General features: G+C 33.2%; 1 protein-coding gene across 2 annotated transcripts in view; it reads right to left on the reverse strand.

Annotated features, from left to right (window-relative positions):
• LOC113392173 (V-type proton ATPase 116 kDa subunit a 1-like) overlaps positions 1-25,850 on the reverse strand; it is a 41,495-nt gene that overhangs the window by 3,033 nt on the left and 12,612 nt on the right. For both annotated transcript variants that reach the window (XM_064215289.1, XM_026628454.2), the window contains exons 2-11: positions 18,314-18,441; positions 7,538-7,705; positions 6,919-7,245; positions 5,765-5,941; positions 4,318-4,530; positions 3,372-3,522; positions 2,246-2,619; positions 2,011-2,120; positions 1,796-1,923; positions 285-502 (exon numbers count right to left, since the gene is read on the reverse strand). In XM_064215289.1, the coding sequence (XP_064071359.1) occupies positions 285-502; positions 1,796-1,923; positions 2,011-2,120; positions 2,246-2,619; positions 3,372-3,522; positions 4,318-4,530; positions 5,765-5,941; positions 6,919-7,245; positions 7,538-7,705; positions 18,314-18,441 (1,994 nt within the window). The remainder of the gene's footprint in view (positions 1-284; positions 503-1,795; positions 1,924-2,010; positions 2,121-2,245; positions 2,620-3,371; positions 3,523-4,317; positions 4,531-5,764; positions 5,942-6,918; positions 7,246-7,537; positions 7,706-18,313; positions 18,442-25,850) is intronic.

Consider the following 25,850-nt stretch of genomic DNA (forward strand, 5'->3'; position numbering starts at 1 on the left):
TTTATAATGTTAAAAATTGAGATGTTCAGAATGTATTTATCAAAGTAGGTACACTTACAGCTGCGTCATAATATATGCTATATAGCAATCATTATTTATTATTCTATTCTATTTTTGGAAGAAAGTTCTTTTTCGCGGCTTACAAAAGAATGAACAGGCAAAAATCGTCACGTAGGGAAAAAGAGCAATGCTCCCACCAGGCTATCTTTCTCTCTGTCTCTATATAAGAATAGAAAGAGATGAGGATAGAGTCAATCATATTAAACTTATTATAATTATCGTACCTTTTGCTTCTTCGCCGCCATTATCTGATACACTGGTTTTCCGAACAGCATGATGGGGATGCACAAGAACGCAATAGCTAGGAAGATGTTCTGAATTATTTCCTGACCGTCGTACATGAAGGGTTTACAAGATCCCTTAGCCGTTGACTCCTTTAGCAGCATCATGTTAATGAATATTATCAATACAGATGGTGCGCAAGATGTCCCTAGGGCATTATCTGTAAAAATGATTAAAACAATAATTTAAAACATGGCATTTTATAAGATCAGTTCTTATATATGTAACACTTTTCCGAACGATATTTTGGTGGATATAGATGTACGGGAGGACCAAAGAAACGATGGATGAATCGTGTGAAAGACAATATGCCTAGAAAGAATGTTACTTGTGAGATGACATCCGACAGAGAAGTACGGAAGAAGAAGACATGCTGCGCCGAGTTGATATTATTTTGAAACATTTCCCAAGTAAATGAATATCGTGAACTGGCGCGCATTATTAACCAATAAAATTTCAATGAGCTATGACGAAAGATAATGAACGTATTCAATTGTTTCCAGCACTAAGAACCGGAAGCGACTATTGCTATTAAAAGTATTTTGGTAGGGACACGTCAAATTCTATTTTTAAACAGAGTACCAACTGTGTCTACCGACGCCGGCTCAATCCTGACATTATGGACTATTGTTATCACTTTTGATGTAGTTACGTACAAATCACTCATGATTTGTTATCATTATTCAGTATGAGATAAATTGTTTGATAAAACGTACGAAGGATGTAACATCTTGATCCCAATGGTTGGACAAGGACTATGATAGAAATGGCATAAATGCCTTACAATGCCCATTAGATCAATGTTACAGAAAAGTGGATTATTTATTTATACGATATTATAAGGAGAATTAGTGTGACTTTCAGAACGTTATCCGTCAAGCTGTCAGACGTCTTTTAAATTCATTCTCTTTTTGGCGGGAAGCAGCGCGATATACGGTCAGGCGTATCATTGTTAAACTGTTTTTGTAATAATATTAGCAAACCAGAAATTGATTAAAGTATTTTATTATTAATTAATTATTATTTTATATTCATGTAATAAATTTATTAAAAGTAAATTTGTTCTGTTAATAATATTATAAATACGAAAGTAACTCTGTCTGTCAAATAGTTGCTCTTTCAGGGACAAATCTATGAACCATATTTGGTAAAATAGGGTGATTGAACTCCAAGGAAGAACATAGGCTGCTTTTATATCTAATATCTGATGACCATTTCCTAAAAAGCGAGCGAAGCCGCGACCGACAACTAGTTAAAAATAAAACAATATTGACACGTGATTAATGATGGTATTATCTTAATTATTAAATGTCTTAGCTCAGAGGTCAGGAAGAAATAGCTAGTTAGCGATAAATCCTCTTTTTGAGCGGCACATATATATATTTTTTTTAGTTCTTGTCAATCACAACAATTACACAATAATTTAAATAGGAATAAATAAAACAGTATTTACCCGTCGCATCTGCAGAATACATGATCCATTTCATGAACATCAAAATACACAAATACCAAAACAGGAGAAGAAGAAATAATATCTGTGGTATGTACTGTAGGAATATTAGCTCTGCCTTTTTGAAGAAGCTGAAATTTTAAAAGAAAAATATATATAAAAACTTTTCAAAATTCAAATCAAACTATGGTATCTAATTTCTTGAATACAGTAATTACTTGAAGTTTACCACACTCAATGTTACCCCGAATGCCATATGTAGTACGCCGAATATTATCGATAGTTTCATTTTGAACGAATTCAGAAATATTATGTTGTTGGCGGCAAACTGTAAAAAAAACGCAAAATAAAATATTGACACGAAATATTTGAAGAGATAAAATTGTATTTGCTAAATTGTAACAATGTTTGACGTTTAATATTGCGTAAATATTTCTATCGTTCCTTACTTACTTGCCAAGCAGGATCGATTCCAAGGGGATAGGGAGTCTTCGTGTAAGCGTCTTTTGGATCCAATTCAAAAGTACTATAATTTCTCAGAGTGCCTTCATCGTACACATTTTGCCAACTACTACCGAATATGTTTAACGATTTCGAGAATATATCGTTGTATATCAAGCCCGTGTAGACAGAGAATATTCCCATTAGAAGTATAATGTATCGTCCGCCGAAGAATATGTTCCATATTTCGTTGTCCGTTTTATTCTTTGCGAATTTCTTTTCGAATATAACGAGTATGGCGGCGAAAGCGGTCATAATGAGACCGTGACCCATATCGCCGAACATCACGGCGAACAGAAACGGGAATGTTATTATCGTGTACAAAGCTGAAAATACAAAAATATATGTGTTTTTTTTTTGGCCAGTTTTCTTACAATCTTTTATTTAGTATGTTTGGGTCGAATTTTAGTGTTGTATTTTAAATAAACCAGTTCAAGGAAACTACTCTGAGTAACTTGATCTGAATAATTATTCGGTAAGGTACAATTTTGGGCATTTGTAAGTAAAATCAAGGACACTAAACTTTCAATTTTAGCAAACTTTTGGACGACATAAATGAGCTACTAGATCGTCGTGGTGTGTTCACTACCTTAGACATTGGCATAAACGATCCTGAGATTGTCAATTCCATGTCTGTGGGACATATTGTCTCCAATGATTAATCAAGGCCGGATTTAGGGGAGGGACACACCCCGGGGCTTTTAAAGAGAGATTTCTAAACAAAAAAAACCATCTTAATTCCGAGGAGTAAATCTATTGTATACATATGTAGATATAATACAATACGAGGTTTTTGTATTTTACTATAATTAATTATATATCAAAATCCGGCCCTGCCTGTAATGAGGTTATCTTCAAACCAAAATACAGGTATACGATGCAATATTTAGTAGTACAATAATTGGCAAAACATTTTGTCATTAGTCATGTAAAATATAGACAAGAGTCTTAATATATACCTACATGTTAAAATTTATGAATGTTCTATAGATTTTTAATTGATATACATGTCAGTGAATGTTACGAAGTCCATGTTTATGACAGTTGTCGAAATGGAAAAAGTAAGATTGTTCGTTACCTGGGTTAACTTCTCTATAGCTGGCGATTCCATAGGAATCAATGAGAGTCTGAAAGCCCCGAGTGAACTTGTTAGTTCGGTTGTACGTCGGCGGTATCTCTAACGTGGGGACGTGGTGTAGAATAGACGGGATGGGACTACCGCTTGCTTTCTGAAAATATACATTACTTGTGAACCAGGGGTGTTATGGGTGGGTCATTTCGGATATTGATATGAGAATAATTATTTCAGTTACGAATATGAGATTATTTAGAAACTGTAAAAGTGAAAATTACAAGATATCGATTTGAGTTTATTCTTAGGTTATTGTTTGGTATTAGGTTTAATCACAGAAACAAAAAACAATTCGCTTAAAAACAATCCTATCTACTTTCTTTAAGTATAACACTGCAAAAATTAATTTAAAAATTTTCTATGTTCCTTTAAATATTAGGTACTTTTTTTCTGGAATATATTTATAGATTTCGGTGTTATATTGAAACAATAATAGTCTGTTAATGTTTCCTCCCGTTGCCCTAATGCGCGTGGCAAAATTGCACCGGACATGTTTTCTCACGATGTTTTAAACGATCAATAGTGCAGTAATCTTCGGCTAAGACTCGCGTGTTCTACCAAGGACGTTTCTCAGGTCTGGTTTGTATATTTGTATCAAATTATTTAAGTTACATATACTAAGACAGAAAACATTGAATATAGTAAAAGACGATCTTTTGGGTTCAAATTAAAAAAATATCTCTGACAATTTTTTTATTTAATTAAACGGATTTCTAAATATATAAGTCAGTATATAAACCTACTGAATGTTGCCATATTTATTATCTTAATATAAGTATGGAGCAAAGTGAAACATGCGTACAGGCCGACCGTGTAGTTACTGTACAATATGGGGCTTAACCCCCTTGAAATAAGAACCATATTTTTTCAAGTAAATTATAAGTGGACTTACGACACCGTTGTCTAAAGCCTTTTGCAAGATGTGTAAGTCACACCTCGGGACCCAGCACTCCGCTATGAGGCACTTCTTGACGATGTCCATACTGAACATGTTCAGCGTGTGGTATATGGCCTTCTCTTTCCTCACCACGACCATCCACGTGCTGATGTCTCTCGCTATGTTCGCCAACACCAGTCTACGGTGTTGTTCCGTTTGTTCCAACACCTGGAATTTTTATCACATTTTGTATAACTTGAGCAATGGTTTTACCTGAATCAGCATTGCAGTGTTATACACGTGTACTGCAACATAAAGCTGAGGTGAGGTAACCCTTTGTCCAAATCAATATATATTTTGGTTAAGCAAACCGTTATCTAGGGTGGATCCGGAGCACGGGACGACCTCGATTATTTTCAGGGGGTTCGTCATGGACAATGTCTCTTTGCCTATGCCGTTCTGTTTTTTTTTCTTTTTGTGGCCAGTAAACATAATTTTTTTATTTAATTATTTAATCTCCGTTGATTGGTCGGTAGTTATTCAATATATAATATAGGAATTTATCGGGAACAGTATAAGCTATTGAATACTAAGTCGTATCATGTGTTTGAAAATGATCAAATAACTTTATTTTAAATACAATAAATTATAAAAAAGTGGATATATTGAAACGAAAACGGCAGAATGTAATGTTTGTGCAGATATTTTAAATATTTATCCAAAGGTTCCGTCGACAATATTGTAAACCTATTTGATTGTAAACAGTCATAATACAATAATTACAATATGTGTGTCTTGAGAAGATCCTGCCTTGACACCGTTTAGAGATGTTTATTAAGTTATGATAACAATATTACGCAAATTAAACTTATGTTTAACGTTGTGATGAAGTTCGTTTCTATTTTGATGATATCTTACACTTTTATAGATATTATTAATATATAAAAATATATATATTTAAATTCTACCGCCAAACAGCGATTGTATTGTTGTGTTCTGGTTTGTAGGGTGACTGTGTATCTACAGGCACAAGGGACATAACTTCATAGCTAAGGTTATATCCAAGGTTGGTGAAGCGTTGGTGGTGTAAGGTGTAGGATTTTATTAGCGCCAATGTCTATGGGCATTGGTGACCACTTACTATACGTATAAAATGAAAACATATTATAAGTAAGGATATTACAAATTGAGTAGTTTTATATTTAAATAATTGTAAAATTACGATTCTGTAGTTTGAAAAAAGATTATTTTCATATTCATACTAATAATATAATCATTGAAAAGATTTGTAGTGGTTCAGTCTTCTGATTTACTTGCTCAGGTCTGAAGCATTTATTTCCAAAACGTGTAGTAAACGGTTAACAATCAACATGAAACTTTAATACGTTTCTTAATCTTTGCATAACACTATATAGTAAAACTCTCGGGTCTAATTCTGATATAGTCATATAAGAATTTTTACCATTTCTAAGTCCTTAATCCTCGACTCTATCCCAGCCAGCATATCTTGTTGTTCCTTGTACGTCGCCGGGCAAGGATACAGGGTCGCTTGGAAGCCATTGCAAACCTTCTTGACTCTTAGCTTTATTTGTTCACCGTGGAAGAATACGACGAATACTGTCTTCTGTAGTTCGTGACTCTGGAACAATTCACAACTTTATAATTTTCCTAATTAGACAAATGAAACCGTACGGGTCTGTTCACTCACTAACTCAAACTCAAATTTCTTTTTTCAATATAGAAGCATTACACTTACTTATTGATAGTCAAATTAAACACTACCACCGGTTCGGAGAAGGAAACACCCTGACCTGAGAAGAACCGGCGAAAGAAACTCAGGCGCGCTCCTCCACGTTTAAATGAATGCATTAATATGAGTTACGCTCGTGCTTATAAAATGTCTTAGTGTGCGTAATATGCCTATTTTTATTGTCTTTGTTGGTATATGATATCATTGGTTAACTAAACAACTGCTAAACAACAATCATTAGTAAGGCCGTAAATTTATAACGCTAGTTCACGTTTAAGTCGTACTTAAAATAACAAAATGCCAGTCGGCCACTTAAATAAATAAAGTAAACCTTAGGGTAAAGAATCAATAAAACTTAGGTTAACGACCGAATAGCATTTAGCGTGGCCCATAGCATGTCAAGTTCTAACTAGTCTCTAAATCAATGCTGTAACGATTTGTTTTCATACTGTATCATTATTTGATATGATTATCAGCAATTTGCACTTGCGTTATCGATACGGAGCTTATATTTTCAAGTATTTCAAGGATTACATGTAGCGATTGTTTACTGAAAACACGCGTGATTATCGCGCGCTCGTGTCCGCTGCACCTCAACGATTGTTTTAATTTTATACTTTGAGAAAATAAATGTCACGTATTTTTTACTTGGCTTTTGACTTATTAAGAAAATTCTTGATAGTTAGATCAAGTCTGACAATATTTCGTATGGTTGTATTATTAGGTTAAATCCGTATTTTTGTAAGATTTGGTTAAAAATTATAAATGTTTTCAAGTCTTCAAGAAAGAGACATAGAGTAGATAGCAACTCTCATCCCCCTCACATGCGGTCGGAATCTAGTAGGTTAATCTTAGTTGTAACTTACCGTAACCGGATCTTTTAAGGGTTCATCGATTTGGGCCTGCTTAAAGAAAATATTTCCGTGCGATATCCTCCACAGCATTCTTTCAAAGGACGGTACCCTCGCTGTAGCCACAACACCCGCTATGAAACCCAAATGCCCTAAAGCACCGTCATTATTGTAAATTTGTACTGACGCGGAGATCTTCCTATGAGCGCTGTGATCTTGAAAAAAAGTCTGTGTCTTTTCTATCAGCAATTTTAGTTCGATGAGCGCGAGGTAATCCGTTTTTAAGTTTTGGGCGTTTTTTGTTATCTCTTGGATTTCTGATTCGATGTAGTCGATCCTTTCCTGGAAGAAAATTGTTCGATATATCAATGATAATGTATTTCAGGTCTGGTTTGGTCATCACTGCTCATAGACAATGGTACTGCGAGTGATTTTAACCAACCCTTGCATTGTCAATGCGGCACCAACCTTTGGAACTAAGATCCCAAGGTTGGTGCTTCATGGTCCGCTTAGCCTGTAGTCACACTTACTCGCTACAGTGACCGTAATACAGTAAGTATTGATGTTTAGTGTATCACACGTAAGGCACGGAACTCAGACGTCAAGTCATATTCTAAGGAAAGGTTTTTCTTACCTCTAATATATTGATCTCCCTCGGTGTTAATACTCGAGGCGACGGCTTGGGCGGAGGTGGTGGTTCAGGCAGTTCCCCGCTCACCCAGCGCAGCTTGCGTTCCATTTCGTTGCAACGTCGGACTTCCGTTACATATCGACGTTGGAAGTCGTTCACGTGTGGATTCAGCTGTAAAGAAAATTATATACTTTAAACTTATGCAATATTAATCTTCTACTTTTCATTTTTTGAAAATAATGTTATTCCGAACATCACTTATAGTTATTTGCTACTCCACTTATGGTTATTCTATGCTACTCCAATGCATTTTGATGAATATATTTCTAAGTAGTTATATATATAGTTTTCTAATACTGAATAAAAAAAGAGGGCTGTTCAAGTTCTTTATGAATAAATGTATAATCTCTTGTAACTTTATTTAACGAATGATCGTTGTACATCAGTGACCGGTTTTTGAGTTACGAGTAACGAACCGTTTCAGTTCCTGTAAATTTTTATGTTACACACATGCTACTTTTATGAACAAAGAAATATTTTTACGTTTTTATATGTAACTTCTTTTATAGGAACGCTTTTGAATATCAAATCAAATCAAATCAAAATCAAATTTATTCAAGTAAACTTCACAACGAAGCGTTTTTGAATCGTCGATATTAAAAAATATCGGCTCGTAGAAAATTCTAATATTACATGGGCTGAAAAGTCCCGGGCCTAACACATATATGGCGCTAGTTCCATTTCGTCCACCTCCTTTGTAGTTAGTACTAATCTTAAAAAGGCCACTGTTAAAATTTCATGATATTCTATTTATTAGATTATGAGATATTGTACTAAGAGTGACGCTACTTTTGTTATTTTCAAAACAATGGATCAAACACAATTTTGTGTTTTTATTTTACACTGCTTCTTGACGAGAAAAAATAGCGTTCAGGTGAAGCAATGGCTTGGAAAGTGTTATGGGGACTCTGCTCTATCAGAAACAACAATAAACCGTCGGTTTGCTGACTTCAAACATGATTGTAGAGACACCGATGATGCAGAACGCAGTGGACGTCCAAATGAGGCGGTAACACTAGAAAAAATCAAAAAAATGCACAAAATAGTTTTGAATGCTCGAAAAGTGAGGTTGCGTGAGTTAGCTGACATCGTAAAGATATCAAAAGAAAATATTGGCTTTATATTGCATGAGAATTTGACTATGAGAAGGCTTTGTTCAAAATGACTGCCGCGTTTACTCAATGTTGACCAAAAAGTACAGTGTTTGGCCATGTTTAAACGTAACAAACCGGATTTTTTGCATCGATATGTAACAATGGATAATATATGGATCCATCACTTCACTCCGGAATCAAAACGATCGTCATCTCAGTGGACAGCAGCTAGTGAACCTCGTCCAACGGCCCGAAAACATAACAATCGGTTAGAAAGGTTATGGCCTCGATATTTTGGGATGTGCTTGATGTAAACATTCATCGGCTATCGTGATAAGGGAAATAACATCAAGAGTGAATATTATATAGCGTTACTGGAGCGTCTGAAGGCCAAAATTGCAAAGAAACGTACGCACATGGCGAAGAAAAAAAATTTGTTTCATCAAAACTGTGGTAAAACTACATGAATTGAACTTCGAATTGCTCCTATATCTACCATATTTGCCAGATCTGACTCCCAGCGACTACTGGCTATTCGGAGATCTAAAAAAAATGCATGCCGGTAAGAAATTTCGCTCGAATGAAGAGGTTATCGCTGAAACTAAGGCCTATTTTGAGGCAAAAGATAAATCGTTTTACAATAGTGGTATTGAAATGTTAGAGCGGCACTGGAATTAACGCGTTGTTTTTCATGGAAATTACGTTGATAAAAAAAGCTAGTTTTGAAAAAAAAAAAACTTGTTTTCTTTGTCAGGTCTGGGACTTTTCAGCCCATGTGTTATTAAATTATGTGAAAATCCTAATTCAAAGTTCTGTATTCCATATAGAAGTATTACACATATTGAATTGCAAATCATATAATAGCGTCGGTTCGGAAAAAGAAAAAGCCTGACTTGAGAAGTACCGACCACCAAGGAAACTCCCTTGAATTATTTTTTTACCTAATTTTGTAATTATTAACGGTAGAAGGCGATAATTTCATTTCCAAAGTGTGCTATCACCACAAGTAACTTATTGTTTAATTAACCTTTTGCACATAAGCGTTCTTATTTTTTTTTTTTATCAAGTACCAGAGGTAGTTTGTACGCTAAATGAGCTCTGTATACCCCACATATTAGCCCACATAATAAATATATATGTACAGTCGATTTATTGATAAACCCATTCGTCTTGAAAGGGTTTTGTAACCAACATCGTCATAAATAATAAACTATTGCAACATAAAAAATGACTACACCAATAAAACTACTAACGAGATCACACCTTAATACCAAAAATAGAGCATCAATTGGCCATTCGCAGCATCCTATCTCTTTATAACTTTTATTGCTCCCATTTACAACTTGTTGCTCTATGTTTCATAATATGAAATGTCATTGTTTTGGCTGTAGATCATTTTCAGAATATAGAAGTACAAGTATTTCGTTTTAATAATCGAATCTAAGTCCCTTTTAATATCATTCTGCTGGACTAAGGAGATTTTTGATCGCGTAGAAAGTCCAAACATACAAACATTTTTTTTAAACATGTTTTTTTTAAAAATCCATTCTTTAGGATGTCACTTATAAATTACAAATGCCATATACATATATTTGTAGGTTGCAATTCTTTCATATTTCAATTTAAATTGTAGCTTTTGTTTCTCGGTGCCATCACGTGGGATATAAAAAAATAATAACAATAATTTAATAAATATATAAATATTTTATCAATTATTATAATAAAAAATATATTATAAATTTTTGCGAACAAATATAAATAATAAAACGAAGTGCTACTGGCATTCTTGCCACCATTCCACGCGGTTATGATTTGTGCGATAATATTTTTATTATGTCTTTGTATATAGTTAAGGATTTATAATAATTCATATGTTAATATTAATAATTGCTGTTCTTTGTTAAAATATATATTGTAAAGCAAGTGAAATATCGAATGAAGATAGTCCTATACATGTTTTCAAGTTTCTACTCAACTAAGATATATCCACTTGAAAGATTGTTATTAATTAGGTTTCATAGCACTTGAGATAATTCTAAACATGTCAACATATACAAACACATTTCAGTGCGGCATAAATCCGCAAGACGCATTTGCATGAACGTTAGGGATTGTAATAAAATTATTAAGTCTCCATCGATATCATCCGTGCAAAAAAAACAATGGATGATAATAATTATTTTTTTTTTTAAAGCGTATCGATAATTTTATCGTGAAAATTGCTGAGAAAGTAATTGTAGATCATGGAAATATTTACAAATAACATCCTTGACATACATATACATATGCTGAGAAAAAAGCGATTCAGAAATTTACTTAAGCTCTATGTAGAGTGGTAGAGCAAACTCCAAAATGATGAATGGAGAGTTATACTATCTTGGACAGATCATGGTTGCAGATATTGGAATTTGTATTATTTGTTTGTTTTCCTTCGATTTTTAATTAAAGGTACCTTTATTAAACATTCGCGGAAATATCCAAATTAAGCAAGTCATTAAATTCGAAAAAAATTTTACATAAAATATCACACATATGGTCTGTGTATAAACATAACTCTAAATTCAATAGAAAATACTTCGATAAATGAGACGAATAAAAAAAAAAATTCTATAGATGATATAAATTTAGAATATAAATCTCTCCAGAAAAGTATTATGAGTTTTTTAATTTGGTCCTAGGCTGTACTTTGTGCAACCTTTGCTTGAACAAAGGCGAACAGAAAAAAAAAATAGAGCGTGTATATTTGACGATAATAGAGGCGAAGGGGACAAATATGTAGTCCTTCAGATAATGGGCAACATTGAAGAACAATAAGCTACTATACCCTTGTAAACGATTACATTTATCGCGTTACGTATGTGTGATAAAAATGTGCCTCGGACTTGGCCATTGTCATTTCAATTAAAAACAATTGTACGTACAGTGTTATGCTATATTATAACCGTTGAGTTGCGTAGATGAGTTATGATTGAATTAAAATTAATTAAACGTAGGAATTTGTTTGAAACTTTATTTATTGTCCTTACTATGATATAGGTATGTACTTAATATCAGCTGAATAGGTAGACACTGATTTCTCTATCTGTCACTAGCGATTAAACAATTGAATTAAGAAGACAAAGTATCTTATAGTAGGTATAACCACTTAACTTAACTTAAATATTTTAGTGTTCTTTTGAACACTAAAATGTTTTAAGTGAAATGCGCGTGGCGAATGAAAATTTGCCACAAGTGATACCCAATATCATTCACTCAAGACGAACTCCAATCATCTAACGCTAATCTCATCTCCCTTTAAGGTTCTCTCAGCGTAGAAGTGGAACTAAGCGTGGAACTTTTACTTAAATATTTTAAATAAAATATGCCATCGTATTAAATCGATAGAGAGTGAGTCAAGCCACTCCTTTGCGTGCCTAACTCAACGCGTATGCGTTACGATAGCACGCGATTTGGGAGGGTCACAAGACAGGCCTAGCAATTTCGTTGAATATAATATTTGGGGATTAGCCTAATTTGAAAGATCGCGAAAGCGACTGTGACTATTTTTCACAAGCAACCCCCCTAGACTATACATTAATATAATGATATATGGCTGTAGTAAATTGTACAGACACTAATTTTTTTTTCCATATTTAATATTACGAAGAAATAGCCAGGAAGCGATCGTTTTATTCCGAAGGTAGGCTATAAATCATGAACTCATTTTACTTTACTTACTGGTATAGCTTTGTGCAAGCCCGCCTGGGTAGTTGCCTACTCATCAGATATTTTACCGCCAAACTGCAGTACTCAGTATTGTGTTCAAGGAAGGTGGCGCATAGACGATAAAAAAAATTGTTAATATTTCTTACAGCGCCATTGACTATTGGTGTGTGAGTGAGTGGCCCGTTTACTCGTCCGCCTATCTATTTCATAAAATAGTAATAATAATAATTCTACTTGCAATTAAACCAATCACCCCTCTTAATGACATGGAACTTTTATGGATAAGAGTATATAGATCAATGAAGATAAGAGCTGATTTCCGATTCGCGCGACATAAGTTGGCCCCTCAGAATAAAGGCACGATTGACTTCGCTCGTATAGCGAACACAGCTGACAATAGCTGAAAGTAGCGACATAGATACGACACAAAGATGCAAATACTTGTATCACACGGTTTAATTACGTAATAAATCTATTATCGAATCATTTTTTCTATTTGATATGGGTAGATACATATTGTATTATATTAAAATTAATAATCGTAATTTTTAGTCTGTATATCACGTGCTCTAAAACACGAGCCGCCGTTGTGTCACGTTAGATAGGCAAAAACTGTAATTTCAATATCATCTAGCTCTTTGATAAACAACTTTTCTATAGTTTTGCATTCAATACTAGTAGTTAATGCTAGTATTTGTACATTGCACATCAACGATAGCGATTTCAATTAACTATTTTCGCAAAAAAACACTGAATGATTGGGAGGCGTACATAACTAACTTTTGTTTTTACCAATATTACGTCACCGAAATGTCTCCCAGCGTTTTTGCGGAATAAAAAAGGTTTGAAATTTAATTTAATTTTATGCCAAGCAAACGTGTTCAGTTTGCAAAAATATATTTTTTATGGCTTTTTATTAGGAAAATCAACATTATGAAGTACTTTTTCAAACATAGTAGAATAACCTATTGGATACACTTAAAACAAAAAAGCCTTAGTCGGCTTTTACAGTACCCAGGTCTTGTTGATGTTTACATATATTATACTCTGCCGGAAGTTACAGTTACACTACTTAGAAAAATGTTAACAAAAGTTGCAAACACAATTGCCAAAGATTAAGATATACATTTAACATTTGTACGTTAAAAAACAACAGTAAACTTAGTCATACATAAGTTTTTAAAGCCATTATAGTATGTTTTAATATTTGATAGAGACACAACGGGCCCTAGTAGGATATCCTGCATCTAGAAGTCAGTTTAACTAAACTAGACAAGTGCCTCGGATTTGCTAATTTATACTTATTTCGATTTGTTTACATTTTTTATTTAATACATTTATTTATTATCCAAGGAATATAATGTAACTATGTATGTATAATACATTAAATTAGTTAATATGACATGAAATATTCTTACTAGCATTATAAATGCGAATGTATGGATGGATGTTCGTTACGCAGTAGGCTATTTGACTGATTTTTAAAACCCATTTTATATTATTTAGAGGTTAAGGAACCCAGTAAAAGTTGTTTTTTTTAATTCTATTATAAATTTGCTGAAAAATATATATTATAAGTGTGGGTTTTTTTTTACGTGAGGCCTCAAAAACAAAGTAGGGGGCCACATTACCACCTTCTCCTATATCAAATTAAAAATTTCATATTTAAATAGCGCGCGAAAACGCTACTTTGACAATATGGCGCTGCAATGGGGTCGGCGACGTCACTTGCCTGTATTGTAATCTGTAGCACATATAATCCACATACAGTAGGCAAACGAGGTTAACAAGCAACTGACGTCATCATAAACCCGACCAATCAGACCAAAAGCGAAAAAATGCATTTTTATTTATGAACTTTTGAATAAATTGATTATTATTTTCAACTTTCGTTAATAAATAACCATTTTTAAACTCATAATATATACTGATTACAATAATTGACACTTTATTTTTCGCATTGTCAAATAGCCTATTACCTTAGGAAAGGCTAAACGAATCTGAATGAAATTTGGTACACTTATATAGATGATTAGATTATTGTTTGGAATAGCACATAGGGTTTTTACCCGTAACACCTGAACTCGGCTCATACGGCGGGTAATCCGCGGGCGGAAATTGTTTTTTTATACAATGAATTCGGAATGATTTGCAAAATAAGAATATTGTGTATTTATATCGTATATATAAACGACTTCCGTTGTTGAGTAGTGTGTACACTGGTTTTCATGGGTATGCTACTCCGAGGTCCTGGGTTCGTTTCCCGGCCGAGTCGTTTTAGAAAAAAATCATTAGTTTTCTATGTTGTCTTGGGTCTGGGTGTTTGTGGTACCGTGGTTACTTCTGATTTTCCATAACACAATTCCTTTAGCTACTAACATTGAGATCAGAGTAATGTATTATTATTATATAACATTCAATGAGGCTTTGATACTTAATTGCCCATTTGGGTAAGTACCCTTCTCGGTTAAAATAACAGACGACTGCCTCAATTATACCATACATAATGTATTCTATACATTGTTTGGATTTGAAGCTTGAACGTCCTCGAACATGTCAGTTTACAAAATGCTTTGGATAGTGAATTGTGAATTTCCAATGCAGTGTGAAATACAAGCACATACAATTATATCTGGAACTAGTTATCGCCGGCAGCTTTGCTCGCGTTTTAGTTGTTAGTCGTCGGCCACTAAAACGCGTATAAAAGAGCCTATGTCGCCCTTGGAGTTCAAGCTTACCTCATACCAATTTTTAGCAAAATTCGGTTTCAGTGGTTTGACCTTGAAAGAGCAACAGACAGACAGAGCTATTTTTGAATATATAGTGTTGGATATATATTTTTCTGTTTGAGAAATATCGCAATCAAAATTGTATCGATGAAATAATTACGCGTGTATTTTTTTATTTTCAAGTTGATTTTTATTTATTTATGGATGGCAGACGAACAAATGAGTAAGTGGTCATCTCCGTCTATATACACTGATACTGCAAGAGGTACGAGTCGTTTATCACAATGTCTGTTTGCCATCAGTCATTATGTGACAGCCGAGATGGCCAAGTGGTTAGAACGCGTGCATCTTAAACGATGATTACGGGTTCAAACCCAGGAAAGCACCACTGAATTTTCATTTGCTTAATTTATGTTTATAATTCATCTCGTGCTCGGCGATGAAGGAAAACATGTGTATCCATCAACCCGCATTGGACCAGCGTGGTGGAATATGCTCCACACCTTCTCCTCAAAGGGAGAGAACGGTATTGCCCAGCAATGCGAAATTCACAGGCTGTTAATTTTATTATGTTCCTGTTGCATTGGTGAGTGGTATTAATATGTACTTGCATAGATCCAAACCAGTAACCAACCGCTTTTCTTTACGTCGGCCATTTTCACCGAAGACCGAAGAGTCAGTGTAGGAAATATTAATTCGATGGGATGGCAATCAGATACGAACTCAGATAGTTTTTTTTTATATTATTTAAAAAAAACACGGACAACTATAATGAAGAAAAACAAGGAAATACAACTATTTGAAGATATACAAGATTAAGCATTTCTTACTAATATGGTATTGTGGTTCACTGTTATATTGGTTCAAGTTAAAAAAAAATAATACTGATATTTTAAATGAGACACGGTACTTCGTGTTACTTATTAACAACTTTTTGGACCGATTCGGAATTTGAACCTTATGCAACTGGACCAACGAAGCTGTTAAAATAATATTGTCTATAATTAATGCAGTTAATTCGATGAAATAATATTACCTATTTATTTAAATGACCATGTACGATATGCCTGTACTTATAGTCATATATTCGCCTCCAGCCAGTAGCGAGCAGACTCTAATTCTCATAATTATGTTACGTGATACTTACCCACTGACCGACGGAAAAAAACTGCTCACAACATGAATATATTATTAAAATGAAACATTTTCTAAGAAAATGTTTCAAAAATAAAAATATTGAAAAGCGACATCAAAATTTGTCTGAATTTTGCTACAAAAAAATTAATTCGACGCAAAAAACAACAAAACACAGAGTTTAAGTTTAATTACAGTAGTCGCATATGATCTGCTAATGATCTAATGGTTATAAGCAACATTAACTTATATCCTTGGTGGTAGGGCTTTGTGTGAGCATCTGGGTAGGTACCACACACTCATTCTACCGCCACAGAGCAATACATGGTATTGTTGTGTTCCGGTTTGTAGGGTGATTGAGCCTGTGTAACTACAGGCACAAGGGACATAAAATCTTAGCTCCCAAGGTTGGTGGCGCATTGACAATGTTTAATATTTCGTACAGCGCCAAACGTTTTAGTGGTAGTGGCGACCGCTCGACATCAGGTGGCCCACTTGCCCGACCACCTATAGTATAAGAAATATGTCTTCTCGGAAAATGGGTTGGTACCATCTGACGACCAACTCTTGCTAGTACCGCGCTTCCTGTTACACAGTTCCGTACCTTTTCACAAAATCACTCCTATATATTGCAGGAAAGACAAAGGACATGTTACACATTGAAAATAAGTTATAAACGTTACACCAGAAAACACATTATATAATTATGTTTAATAATTATATAATAAATTTAATATAACATATAGAGCAAATAATAAATCGAACCAAACCGTCATCTGTCAAAAATTATGAGCGGTTTAAATTGTTTTTAATATAACGTGTCAATTTCCGTTAAATTTTACACACTAACTTAAGAAACCAATAAACTGTCGAAATTTACGCGTTTTATTGTAAACTAAATGTACCGTTTACCTTTCACGTTGTCACGTCAATATAGTCTAGAAAAAGCGGTTGAAACTACAATGAGCAGCTTCTTATAATATTAGATATAATAATATTATATACCAAAACTCTACTCTCTCTTTACAAAACTGTGCATCTCCTGGTATACATTTTATATTTGTTGTTTTAAAAGTGTTTTTGAGTTTTATCAAATAAATCCTTAATTTTTAGACTAAAAATAATACTGTCCTGACCGTTTTCGACCACGGTGGTCAAACTTCAGCACGACTAGCCAACTATGAAGTCATATTATAGTTTTTAAGTGTGTGCGCAAACTTTCACATAATCCGAGAGTCTCGATAGCTTCTATCGGCAAAATTTTCGAACGCAGGACCTCAGGATCTGCGGCCTTATTATAGACCAACGAGGTAGTCATACGTAAGATACCTGCGGTATATGAGAACCTCCTTCTGTTTTTAAGTCGGTTATAAATAAATAAAGCGCAAGCAAATTATTACACCTCAATGAATTGAAACCTTTTTGCGTCTGGTTTTCACTCGAACAAAACATACTATAATAATATCTATACTTTTATACTGATATTATAAAAGCGAAAGTTACTATGTGTGTGTCTGTCTATCTGTCTTTGTATATTGATTTTTCACGGTCAAATCTTTGGAACGAAGCGACTTTGAATTCCAATAGAATGAAGGACATATGATACTTTTTATGCCTAGCACCTGACGATTAATCACTTAAATGGGAGCAAAGTCGCGGGTGTCAACTAGTAATAACTAAAGGCACAAGTTCTAATATAATAGCGCTGGAGTGTTGAAGGTTGATTCGTTTTAAGCTAACAAATAGTTACTTACGCATATATAATATTAACAAAGATTACTTAGACCTTAAACCTATATAATGTAAATAACTATATCATAAACAGGTTTAATTTATTTTTTAATTTATTTGTTTGTATGTGAGGGATAATATCCGGAATTTATGATAAAATTATATTTATTTTTTACTGGTTGAAAACTATTTTATATTCGAGTGCTTATTTAAACAAAAGAATGATTCGATATTTGAATAAGAGGTTAATGATTATAAAAGGAACACTGAGACACCGTATAGAAGTATACTGTCCATGAGTTCAAGTGTTAGGAATTCAAACTTACGTCTCTGAACTGCGCGATGCCCGCCTCGCCCAGCTCATACATTGATACGTATGCCGCTTCTGGCTGCACGAACAGCTGGCAGAGCACCATCTCCTCGCTTCGGAACATGGTGCCCGCGGGATGTGGATCTAGACAAACCGAAGAAGATTTTAAAGATAAAATACATCCTAAATTATTTATTACAAGAAAGAACATAGGATAATACTATTTAAGTTTTCGTGACTAGAACTAAATTATTTATAAAAATCTTTAATTTATAGATGTTGTGCTCGGTACTTGTTTAATTGTAATTATATTAAGTAAGCTTAATGATACGAAAACAAAATTGTTACAATAGCATTGAGGACTCGTTGGTTGTCTCAAACCCCAGGTCTCACTATTAATTGGCAGCGTTTATACCCATGGCTCGAAAAGTCGGGGAAACTGTTGATTGTGCACCTGAAAACTTCCGGTCTTGAAAGATTTGTCGTCTCATTGGATTATGAGATTTCATTTATACAATTGTTTGCGCACATAGTAGTGCACTATAAATTGTTCCCTGTAATTGGCGAGCATTTGATGATGGCCGTTATCGGAAAATTAATCTTCAGATTTAATACTATTTTGGTATCAATTACATCACATCAAAAATAACAATACTATCAATCAATCAATATTATATATTGTATTAATAGAATGGAACGATTCGACGTTCTATAGACTAATTCAATGAACTGCATCTCTGAACACTAAGATGCAATCGAGGTCTCATGCTCGAAGACAAATGTGTTCTCTGAACCGACTGCCAATTTTCGTAATAAATGAAACGTTTGTAGAATGGGTCGAGTTTATAAATGCTACGTAGATTATTGTGATGTTGAACAACGACAACATGCTTGTAACACTTTACTGGCTCATTCTCGTATTTAAGTGCTCTGGAAATAGTTCTTTCGTTTCATTGATTCCATTTTTATATATGTACAAATATTTGTATGGATATTATTCATATAAAATGTAAATTCGTATATATAGGAAGTTATATTGAATTATAATACTATAATAATATAAGATAAGTTAAAAAATACTCTATCAGTACATGAATGTTTTGAAGTGAATGAGTTCTTGATTTTAATATTTTATTAACATACAAATTTATCGAAAGTGTGTTTGTGTGTGGTTGAATTTAAATTTGATAAATAGTTTTGATAATTTGTTTATTGTTCGGTTGTAAAACCGAATGAGTGTAAAATTTGTAGGTTTCGTCACATTCGTTTTAATTTGACCATATTAAATATAAATATTTTAACAATTATTTAACTGTAGAATTAAAAAATATATCGAAAAAAATCTGACTTCTAAAATTTCTATTAAGATTAATTTCAGTTATGCGACATTGCCTATGATAATTATAAATTTTATAGGATACACGTATCAAAATGGCGTATCAGCGTACGTCGGTTTTCAAGATTTCACGAGTGAGATACGAAATGAAATCGCAATGCTGTTGCGACGCTATAAATGAATATGAATATCCTCCAAATATTTTATTTGATATCGTAGTTTCTCGATATTTGTTACAAGACAGAAACACTGCAAATGCAGATACCAATCAATTAATAAATTTTCCCATATAAATAAACAACATAAATTTAATTAAACTACACAATAAGGCGTATCTAAGCTGCGGTCTCATCCAGACAACCGTATGAGCTTAAGACAGACATTGATACGAGTAAAGTGTAAGTGTGAATTACGCTCATCATATACAAGTTTTAGGCGGTTGGTTGTCACGTGTTAGGCAAAAAAGTAGCCTATGTCCTTCCTTGGTGTTCAAGTATGCTTCATACAAAATTTCATCAAATTCGGTTCATTAGTTTGGCAGCGAAAGAGCGACAGACAGACCGAGTTACTTTTACATTTATAATATTTGTATAAATTAAGCATACAAATATAATATATTATTCAGTTATAATTTTTTTTAACAAAAATACAAATAAAACCAAATCTTAAAGATACAATCATTTTTTTAACGATTAGTATGGTGTTGGTAAAATAATTGACGTTCACCCATCTGGAAATGTACCATTCGGTCGTCATATATACCCACCGAGAAATATTTGTTATTGTTGTGTTCCAGTTTGAAGAAGATTAAGTCAGTGTAGGGACGAGGGCCATAACATCTTAGTTCTCAAGGTAGCGATGGTAATGTAATGGTTTTTATTTATGCTTACTCTGTCAGTCTATGGGCGGTTGTGACCACAAACCAACATTTTTCCTTTTTTTTTTTTTTAAATAAAAACACAATATTACGTTTTTTTTTTATGTTATAGGTCAAGTTTTACTGACGTGAAAAATCGAATAAATATTACATTTCGAAATGTACTATCCCTACGTGACTCTGTCTATCCTCGCAGTGATCATATTGAGTCGTTGAGTAATAATTCATTGTAATGTCTTGTCTTTTCTTTATCCTACGAAATAAATTAGCTTTACAAAAACGTTTTGGCGCGAACGAGTGTCTACGCGCTCGTCGTTCCCAACATTCCTCTAACATCTGTTCCGGTTGGTTTCGGTATTAGTATTTAAAGGTAATTTATAAGTAGAACTGTTTTATTTATCACTAGCAGAGATCTAGTGTATTTCATAAATGTTTAAGGCTTGGTACTGCACCAAGTCTTGCGCTGGTTAGGTGATTCGTCCATATAGAAGATAGCATCCGATAGCTAGTTAGTTACGATTGGTTCTTGAAAACGATAACTCAGACTTGAGCTGAATCAGAAAAAGGAATAGCCGAAAACTTTAAGTAACCATTTGATTTCGGTATTTTCTTACAAAAAAAAACACAAGGATATTATGCTATTAAATAAAGGAAGTTATTTAAAATATCAATCTCATGATTTTAGTAAAATGTTTTCGTTACTTATCAAACTACAACAATCATGTTAACCTCTCGTTTCAGTTCATCACTATCAATATTTTTGTTATTCTTTGGTAAATTAAAAATAATACGCATGTTTTAATTTACATATCAAAGGTCTTGCTGTCTCTAGAAATTCCTATCTCTCTCTATATCTCTCTCTCTCACTCTATCTCTCTCTATCTCTATCTCTCTTTTTGAGTTGTCAGAAAATTGTCAGGGTACTAAGGGTAGGACTTGCACTATGACTACTTTATATCGAAGCAAATAATTATTTTATTATAAACAAACAACCAAAAATACCACGCATTACATTTTTTAAATATCATATTATATAACATCGGTGATGTCAGAAATATATACATTATACAAAATTTCTATTTAATAGGACGAACGGTGTTTTTATTTTTTCAAATATTTTTTTAAACTATTTTTTGTAATTTGAAGTTTAGTTTCATCACATAGCATAAAATGTAATTTAAATGAATATTTTCGAAGATATTACAGATTTAAAACGCAGGGACATAGCGGTTTGTATTGTCTAATATCTAAAACACTGCAAACGTTGTAAGACATCCTGTATAACACTAGTAACAGCCGTTCGAAGCCGGGGCGGGTCGCTAGTTTTCTTATGTATTGTATTATTTTTTTGTGCTGCGACTTTTTTGTTGCTTTTGCAGTTATTGCCCTTAAAAAAGTTACCACATTTTGTTTCTCTTTTTGTAAGGGAACAAACGCAAGCACTTTTGAAAAGCTCTAAGACCATATCACAATATGTAAAAAATACATATGCAATAGAAACTGTAAAGATGCGTCTTATACTAGAAATACTAGTATTACGGATTCAAAGTAGATTAAATAATTGTGTATAACTGAGCGATAAAGTGGTGCAGATTAAATGTTATAACAAGACTTGGCAATGTTCGACGATTAGCGATGCTTTGTAATTCCCAAGTCAGCGGCTTTTTCTCTTTTTGTGTATTCATGTATTTTTAATATCTGTTTTTAAATGATGAACTAGCTTAGTTAATGTTTTAATATTTAATATAATTTTATGGCCATGCTTTTAATGTTAACCTAGCAACCAACCTTGGTTTCCAGCTACAATTGGAAAATAAGTGTGAATCTATATAAATCAGTACTAAAAAGGTCATGAATGGAAATTGGTTAGGTAGTTATCTCTTTGAAAATTAGTTGGTTCGCGATCGCGTATAAAGGGGAACAGTTGTTAGGTATCCTACGTCTATTTTCTGTACCCCTGGCAACGTGTATACAGAATTTCATGATCATCATCTTTTTCGTGTTTTCAATTTCAATTCATTTCAATTCCATCTTCAGTTGAGTAGTTAAGACGTGAAATCGTAACAAACAAAAAAGTCATTTTCACATTTATAATTTTAGTTAGGATATCGAAGCAAGTCTGAAATGTGTACTCAGCCTAATACCATAAAATATTATCGCTGTATCGGTAGTTGTCGGCATGCGGTCAGGGTCTTTGTAGTATTTGACCTTGAAACTTGAACTTTTGACAGGTTTTTTTATCGTTGGTCTATTCTCGCGTTTTCATTGAAAATTCCTTTCATTACGAATACATTTTTGTCATTGTAAATGAGTTTTTTTACTAACTCTTTTATTCTAGAATCATATTTAGTTGACTGCACACCTTGGGAATGAAATGATCGCCTCCAGGCTGTTTCAAATAACTAAAATATAATAATTATTGTACATGCAAAATGAAAAAAAAAAAAAAAATATCCCGCTGAGTTTCTTTCGCCGGTTCTTCTCAGGTCCGAGGTGCTAAATTCCGAACCGGTGGTAGATTTTTGACAATCAATAAGCAAGTGTAAACACTTCTATATTGAATAAAGATTTTTGATTTGATTTGATTTGATTTGATTTGATATTCATGATCAAAGGGCTTTTTGTCTCTAGGGCGTTACCCTCTGGGTAAGTACATATTCTAAAGCGAAACCGCAATACTTTATACTGTAGCGTTCCGGTTTGAGTGTTAGTGAACCAGTGTAATTAAAGGCACACGGTACATAGCATCTTAGTTACCAAGGATGTTAATTATATTTTTGAAACTAAGTTCTTTTACGCGGCTTACAGTAGAGTGAGCTGGCAGAAAACGTCATTTATGAAAAAAGCTTTGTGCGACCTTTGCCTCTCTCTCTCTGTCTCTTTCTATCATATACGGTTTTATATAATTTATTTATTTATTTAAATGCTTTATTGACCACCACAAAGTTAATGGGACAAAAGGCGGACTTAATGCCTGAAGGCATTCTCTGCCAGTCAACCTTTAGGTCAAACAGAAAACCATCAAGGCGGTAATTAAAAATGAATTAACAATATATGCACATGCTTATATAAAACTACGTAAAAAAAACATATCCATATAGTATCTACAAAATAAATATAGATCTATATTGTCTAACGTAAAACATATATATATATATAATATAACAATAGTTAATTTAATAATAATAGTGCATAACAGAAGTCATAAGAGCTAGGGGCTTTCTGACAATATGTGCTCACGTAGACGAGTTTTAAAAGTAAATTTGGAGGTAGCTTTTCTAATATGTTCTGGTACTTTGTTCCCTAATCGGACAACTTGAACGGAGTAGGAATTAGAGACGAAACCGGAAGTGTGAGTAGGGACAGAGAGAAACTTTTTAAACTTATTTTTTTTGTTATTGTTTTAATTCACATGGATTTTTTACTAACAACTTTATTTCTTGTCTTGTTATTATATATATCACCGTAAAATTGTAAATACAGTTAGATTATAGTCAATCTCGCGCAATTGTAAACTGTCGACGGATTTTGAACCGTAACACACTGCTTACAATTTATAGTTATATTATATATAGGAAGGGCAACTTTGGTCCGAGCAGGGGTCTCACGGCATCTATATTTATCTTTATTTAACTAGACCTCATGTTACACTGTAGGTTTAAAATTAGAATTTAGGAACAGTTTTCAGTCCGTATGGTTAATATTTTCAGTGTCAATGTGCATGGGCGGTCGAGACCACTTACCATAAAGGGTATTTACTAGCTTATTAAAACAAGACAATTTTGATTCAAAAATAATATTATCAAATATAGCGCTGATGTGATGTCATTCTATACGTTACTTTTTTTAAATTTGTTGGCTCCCTTCCCCCGGGAGCTATTTGGGTTGATTATGTTTGAACTTTGAACCTTTTTTATCTTTCGTTTATCATGAACGAAACAGTCTTCTATTTGTTTATAATTTAACGTACTACCTCATTGATCTAGCGACTATATAGAACGCCACAGATCTCGAGGTAATGGGTTCGATTTCCAGATTGGGATGTCGATAAATTCTTAGTTACCACCCAGAGTCGTTAAGAGTGTGTTAGATTTTTTTATAGAGACTTAATACATTATGTCAGGATATTTTAAGATAATTTCTATTTCTTTATTATATTTTAAAGTTATAGGACAATAAAAGATTATATATGAAACACAAATATTTATTTAGCCATTATAGTAGTTGTAGTAAACGTAATATTGTATCAATTAATAATTACAATAAAACCAATTACCTTAATCAAAATATACTTTATTCAAGTAGGCTTTTACAAGCACTTTTGAATCGTCCTTTAACAAACTATTTAAAGTAAAGCTACCACCGGTTCGGAATGTAGATTCTACCGAGAAGAACCGGCAAGAAACTCAGTAGTTACTCTTTTTCAATATCCAAAAATATAGTCATGTTAGTTAAATACAATTATACTAACTTTGTATATATAATACCAACTTTGTATATTGATAATTGCAAAAACAATTCATATATTCATGAATAATTTAACAAGCAATAACAATTCCACTATATCACAAAATTATATCGTACCTTAAATGTTAGCAGCAACTTGCTGGTCCAGGACCAAAGTGAAAAGTAAAAGTAAAGGTGTTCTGTACCGAGCTTCCATCACTTATATAAGCCTCACTAAAAATCACGTGACTCACAATAATGAACAGAAAAGTCAAAGTACCCTCTTATTTAATATTAATGTTATCAACACAATTAAAAAATAACTTAAATTAAAATATTATTATTACAGAATTGATTAAAACATACAATACATAATGTAAGCCTCGTTTGTAATTGTCTAATTATTTATTTATTTCTTACTTAATCTGACAAGTGCATGCTTCCGCATATTATTAAAATACCGAAATATTTCAAAAAATAGAACGTCCGCCAATACGTATTATTATGATAGTTTGTAGGCTTATTGAGAAGGGCGAATAGATTGTTTGGCGCGATTCTGATAGTATTTAATTTATGCCGTCTGGAAAACTATCTCAGTATTAGTTACTCTGCCGCCAAACATTTTGTACTACTGTGCTCCGGTTTTAAGGGTAACTGAGTCACGAAACAAATAACATATTCAAATTCTTAAGGCTTTCTCAATGCCTTCATTTCAAAATATAAAATTTAATATAAAGTTACAATTGGATCAGAATATGGACTCTACCGAAAAAGACCAACAAGATAAACACTAAAAAAATTATACCCGTTGCAAAGTCTCAAGTCTCCGGAGTACGTCTCCTAGTATACTTTTATGAGTATCTTTAAATTATAAATTAGCCTAGAGCTATACAT

The sequence above is a fragment of the Vanessa tameamea genome, chromosome 7 (genome assembly GCF_037043105.1).
Source record: "Vanessa tameamea isolate UH-Manoa-2023 chromosome 7, ilVanTame1 primary haplotype, whole genome shotgun sequence".
NCBI classification, from domain to species: Eukaryota; Metazoa; Arthropoda; class Insecta; order Lepidoptera; family Nymphalidae; genus Vanessa; species Vanessa tameamea.